The sequence below is a fragment of the Leptonotus elevatus genome, chromosome 14 (assembly GCF_054856555.1).
Source record: "Leptonotus elevatus isolate MCC_2025b chromosome 14, RoL_Lele_1.0, whole genome shotgun sequence".
NCBI classification, from domain to species: Eukaryota; Metazoa; Chordata; class Actinopteri; order Syngnathiformes; family Syngnathidae; genus Leptonotus; species Leptonotus elevatus.
Window position 1 is genome coordinate 18,644,803 of NC_141252.1, and position 6,268 is coordinate 18,651,070.

The 6,268-nt window shown below is 42.7% G+C and overlaps 1 protein-coding gene across 6 annotated transcripts in view; it reads left to right on the forward strand.

Annotated features, from left to right (window-relative positions):
- Positions 1–4,492, forward strand: part of lingo2b (leucine rich repeat and Ig domain containing 2b) — a 46,450-nt gene extending 41,958 nt beyond the window's left edge. For all 6 annotated transcript variants that reach the window (XM_086095496.1, XM_086095493.1, XM_086095492.1 and 3 more), the window contains one exon: positions 1,296–4,492. In XM_086095496.1, coding sequence (XP_085951622.1) covers positions 1,339–3,204 — 1,866 coding nt within the window. In that variant the 5' untranslated portion in view covers positions 1,296–1,338 and the 3' untranslated portion in view covers positions 3,205–4,492. The remainder of the gene's footprint in view (positions 1–1,295) is intronic.
- Positions 4,493–6,268: the final 1,776 nt, after the last annotated feature.

Consider the following 6,268-nt stretch of genomic DNA (forward strand, 5'->3'; position numbering starts at 1 on the left):
ATGTCGGAATCAGTACAAAGACACAGAAAATAACACAAAGAAACACAAGGGGTACAATAAAGCATTCAAATAAATACAAATATGTGAGCAAATATGCAAATATTTGCATCTACGTTTGCCCGCAAATTTGACATTTGATGTGTATCAAGTAACTGCAGAGATGGGCACTTCCTTCTCTCCGTCGCTGATAGATGACCGCATTTTCGGCGAGGGCTTTATGACGCAAAGCCTTGAATAAATACATGGACTGAGCACGGACTGAAGCAGGTTTTTGTCCAGTGATCCAGATCAATATAGACGGCCTTTTCAGTCTTCGCATTATAAAGCACTCACCGAATATGTGGGAATCCAACAACAGTGCCCATCTATGCAAAAAAGCAATATGTGGATTTTATTTTCAGCAAGGAATGGTAGAACCGTTCTATATACAGATACATAAATATGTGTCATGTAGTGTCCCTTGCAATGAAGCCACGCATGCTTGAAGATTAAAAAAATAATACAAAGCAAAGTGTTATGAAAGCAAATATTTGCTGCCACCATTGTTGATGATTTGAGCCCATATCAAACAGTCCATTTGAACAACCATGAATCTGCAAAACAAGATGTACATGCCGGCACAAACTATTACCGCCCAGGCTTTTAGCCTCATCACGCTGTAAAGAGGGTCATTTCTCGCCACTTGGCTGAAATGTCCTCCATCCTCAGAAGACATCTCCAGTTAGCCTGCAACCTTTTGTGCTACCCTGTGATGAACACTCACATTTTTCTGCAGATGATATTTCTCTTGTTGTGCCTTGCCCTGCTTTAACTTTAATTCCATTCTTTCTAGTGAGCCAAGGAAAGTGACAGTTCATTAAAGAGATGGAGGACTTTAAGGCTCTTTAAGGAGTAAAAAAGGCAGAGGGTAAACAAATGAAGAGTCTGAGTAGAAAAAGTATTAACCCTTTAGATACTACTATTATAGCAGTCAGACTGTTTTTTCCCCTTCCAACGTAAAGCTCCGCTCCTCCACTTTCAGAATCCGTTGGAATTACGTTGCTGACGCTAATGGTTTCGGAGTTACTGTGATTTGAAGTCACTCTCCTCTATGACGCATCACTTCCCCCTCCGCCACAGTCCACACATTGACAATCTGCCCGCTACCGTAATACGTATATGTAGTATGTACGTAAAGCTCGCAATTGGTTCAGGACTTATGGTGATTTGACAAACGTCCGTATTTTCCTGTCGAGGAAAACAGGTTCGTATTTTGAGGGTTAACCTGTTTCTTTTTCATACGTTGTGTCTTACAGGACCCGATCGTGATGGTGTTCTGGACGTATAAGGAGCTGTGCGATGACAGTGGGCAACGTGGGTAAAAGAGTCATGCGACGCCCAGCCCCAAACTACCACATCCTCCTGGGTGGGGCCGTGCTGCTTCTCTTGGCCAGATTGGCCCTGAGTTGCCCTGCCCGATGCGAATGCTCTGCCCAGAGCAAGTCAGTGAGCTGCCACCGCAAGCGTCTGAGCACCATCCCCGAAGGCATCCCCATTGAAACCCGAGTCCTGGATCTAAGCAAAAACAAGCTACGTTTAATCACACCAGACAACTTCTCTTCATTCCATCTTCTGGAAGACCTGGATCTCAGTGACAACCTCATCAGTGTGGTGGAGACTGGGTCGTTTCGTTCTCAGATTGCTCTGCGCTCACTGAACTTCCGCAGTAATGTGATCCAGCTGGTTCCTGCGGGCGTGTTGTCTGGCCTGACCAACCTCTCTCGACTTGACCTCAATCACAACAGACTTGTGGTACTACTGGACCATGCCTTTCAAGATCTGCGCAAGTTGGCATCCCTCGAAGTGGGTGACAACGAACTTGTTTTCATCTCTCAGAGGGCCTTCATGGGATTGACTGGACTCCAAAGTCTGACATTGGAACGTTCCAATCTCACCGCAGTCCCTACTGATGCTTTAGCACATCTCCACAACCTGGTTGAACTTCGTATGCGCCATTTGAGCATTAGTTTTCTTAAGCCTTTCTCTTTTAAGAGGCTATTCCATCTCCACAGACTAGAGATGGATCATTGGCCCTGGTTGGACACACTACCCCCTCTGTCACTGCATGGCCTCAACCTCACAACATTGTTCATAACTAACACTAACCTATCTGCCTTCCCTGGTGCAGCATTGCGCCACCTGCCCTACCTCACGCACCTCAACTTGTCTTTCTCTCGAATTCAGCATATCCATCAAGGAGAGCTTGGCCACTTACCACATCTGTTGGAGCTCCGTCTCCAAGGAGCTCAGCTTGCTTCTATTGAACCCTTTGCATTTATTGGCCTCATATCTTTGCAACTACTGGATGTGTCACAAAATCGCTTAGACTCTCTGGAGAGAGGAGTCTTTGCATCACCAGACAGTCTCCAGAGGCTTTGTCTGGGTGGAAACCCATTGGTGTGTGACTGCAGATTGCTTTGGTTGCTGAATAGCTACAAGCCCCCATCTCTTCATATTCTTGATATCCAGCCGGAGTGCAGTGCCCCCGAGTACCTTCTGGGAAAAACTCTGCGTGAGCTCAAGGAACCACTGGTCTCTCGGTACATGACCTGCACCAAGCCTCGAATCGGACCCAACGTAACACAGCTGCTGATGGCTGACGAGGGTCAGCCTGCACGTTTAATCTGCATGGCAGAGGGAGCGCCGAGACCTTCCGTGGTCTGGATTACACCTCACAGACGCTACATCACAGCCAAGAGCAGCGGCAGGGTGGAAGTCCAACCAGATGGCACCCTGGAGATCAAGGCTGCGGAGCTGCATGACAGCGGGGTGTACTTGTGTATTGCTAGTAACCCTGCTGGCAATGCCAGCTTGTCAGCCTCTTTAGCTGTGAAGAGTCTGAGCATTAGGGACAGCTTTCACAATAGCAACAGGAGCTCAAATTATATGACAAACTCTAACAGCACTTGGGGGAATGGGACTGTGTTGTACAACATGACAGTCCCCATAGACATGAAGACTATCATCATATCTACGGCCATGGGCTGCCTGTCCTTTCTAGGTGTGGTCATCTTCTGCTTCCTCCTTCTGTTTGCCTGGAGCCGAGGGAAAGGACGTCATAAGAGTAACTTTGATATAGAATATGTCCCACGCAAAACCAATGGGGCCTCATCTGAAGTGACAGAAACAAGCGGCCCTCGACGAGTCAATATGAAAATGATTTGAACAAAAAGCGGACCGACGCACACAAATACCAACGACGACAAAAACAACAGTGCGCACATATCAGTTTAAAAAAAATGTTTTCTATGACAGTGGAATTGTGACAAATTATGTAATAGTGGCTGTCGATGAAGGTGATCTCGTGATCATGTGAATATCAAAGTGAAACCGTGAACGTGTTTATATGAAATAATTTCCTTACATTACATTGAATATAATACTATAACCGACATATCAATATGGGAGTGATTTAGTGTTGCACTTGGCATGTGTTTCAGTGGTGATGTGATGAGTAATGATGTTGTCGACTATCCGTGACATCAAAGTGAAGGACGGAGCAACTGGGGGTTACGGGGGGGATACTCGGAGCGCAGTAATAGCGATCATTGCTGCACTATGTCAGGACTAAATTGTCTAATACCCATCTTAGCTGCAGTGTGAAAGGTGTGTGTTGTAGTCATGTGTGCTGTGCGTGCATCGGTGAACGCATGTTGCATTTGTGTCTTTCTTTGTGCATGTGCACGCATTGCCTTTCTTATCTAAGAGGAATATTAAAAAGATGGGGCCCAGGCCTTTGTTCTTGTTGGGTCATTGTCACTGCTGGGTAAAACAGGATCATAGTGTATATGTTTTGTATGGAAAAATTCCACTTACTCTTAAAAATAAATGCTGCATCCATTTAGAAATAGTTGCCCTCATTCAATGAGTCTATCATATGGGGAATTAACTGAACTCAGGGGAACATTATGCTGTAATTTAATGTAAGGTGTGAGCTTTGTCTTGCCCATTCACTTTCCAGCTAGACAAGACACTTCTCCTTAGAAATAACACTGGTCAGAAGGTGTTATCACAAGAGAAAAGCTCCCAGCAATAGAAATGGCACGTTAAAGCTGTTTCATAACATAATAAATCACAGGCAGTTTTTGCTGCCAGAAAAAACTCCCTTGATGTGATATGAAAGACTCTGTGGCCAGACACAACGGCAAAGATTTACAGGCTTGTGCCCTCTTTTGGACAAGACAAAGTTAAACCTCACAGAGTTATGGCTTAAATTTCCCCTCATATTTCTTTGATCGCACCTATTCAATTCCTTACATGGGCTCTGGTTCTTTCTTAGGTGTCAATTTCAAACTTGTGTTGCAATCTTGTAATGTTATGATTTTTTGTTTGCAAATATTTTCAATGTTTGGTGTGGGCAATTGTGGCAAAACAATTAAGGGCAAGTCTTTGTATTACAGGGATGTGAGTGTTTATTTGTGTAATTATGTTGTGATAAAACATTTAAAAGTTGTATCATTGTTTTCATATAATAAATTCATGGGTATATTTTCAAAAGAAAATAAATATCAAACATACCCCCTAATTGAAATTGCATTTTAAATTCAGTTAAATATGCTCTAAAAGCATCACAATAGCTGTATTTCTGTTATAAATAGTTGCTATAGCTTAAACTGCTTTTTATCAAGTCACAAATAGTTACATTACACGCCCCTCACACAGATCCGCCTTTGTGGTGTTTGTGGCCACTACCTAAAATCTGTGACGTACTTCTCTGAAAGCATCTTTTCACACAGAGGGAGAGTTGTTGTTTGTGTTTGACACTGAAAGCCTGCAGGGAATACAAAGGCTGCTTTGACACATGAAGATATATTCGAAGTCCCTCAAATCGGCTTTCATTCATATTTTCATCACAGGTTCCTTTTTTTATTCACTACAATTTTCAAATAGCAATTTTCCTCTTCCTCTTCTTATTTTCATTCCTGTTTGGTGGATCCTATTCTCAGGAGCAGCATGAAGGATATCTGATAAAAAGTAATGCAATCTTGCAATCTAACTTGCAAAATAATAAAATGCGTTTTTAAGAATTATAGTACTCAAAGGCAAAGCCATCTTTTCCAGGATGCGGATTTGTAAAACGGCACTGTATTTTTTATAACAGTCACAGAAACTCTATCACATGCTATGTCTCCATTATTCGGCAAGTGTGTCGTCCATGCTATATGGTGACAGCGTCTTTGTAGTGATTAGCAGTCACCTCTGTGCCTGCTCTGCAGAGTTGTGTGCTTCCATTTTTATGCTAAGCACCTTCAGAGTGGATCCACCCTGCCTTGGTTTGCACTTTGCGTTTCTCCATATTAGCCCTTTCTGAACTCATGTCACTTGCCATACAGTACACCGTATTATAATACATACGTACAGTCCTGCTCACCATTATTGGCACCCATGAAGGTAAAGTACATAATGTGGAATATCTTCTAAAAAATAAATGAATTGAATAAAACATTTTATTTTTTATGGAGAACTTGTGTTTTATCCGAAAGACAAAATGATGATAAAACAATTTAAAATGATAAACAATGGGCGGAAATAATAGAAAACTTAAAAGGTGCTCTGTCACTGGTAGTGGCACCCTTTCCTGTAAATCAGTATGAAAACACCATTGTGACTCACATTTGGTAAATTACAAATGAGAATTCCCTGTTTTAAATTGTCTGTGCCCAATTGACACGAATTAACCAATGAATGATGACTTTGATGTCGTGCGTAATGTTATTAAGAAGTTTGACGAGCACGGAACTGCCGAAAATCTCCATGGACGTGGGAAATTGATGACAGAACTCTTCGACGGTTGGTGCGAATGGTGGAAAAAACACCACGTTAAACATCCAAAGGCCTGAAAGCCAACCTCGAACAGTCTGGGATCAAGGTTTCAAGAACCACCATACGCCACACACTGAACTAAAAACAGGGCGTCATAGGTGAAGACCATTCCCGAGACAGATATAAAAAAGAATGGCTAACCTTTGCCAAAGAGTATCTGGACAAACCACAATTCTTTTGGGAAAATGTTCTGTGGACGGATGAAACAAAAATAGAGCTTTTTGGCAATGCAAGCTAACAGTTTGTTTACAGACATCGCAATGAAGCTTCCAAGGAAAAGAACACCCTCCCTACAGTTAAGCATGATGGAGGATCCATAATTCTGAGGGGCTGCTTTGCTACATCTGGTACTGGAGGTCTATATCATATAACAGGAATCATGACATCAGAGAATTATCAAGACATT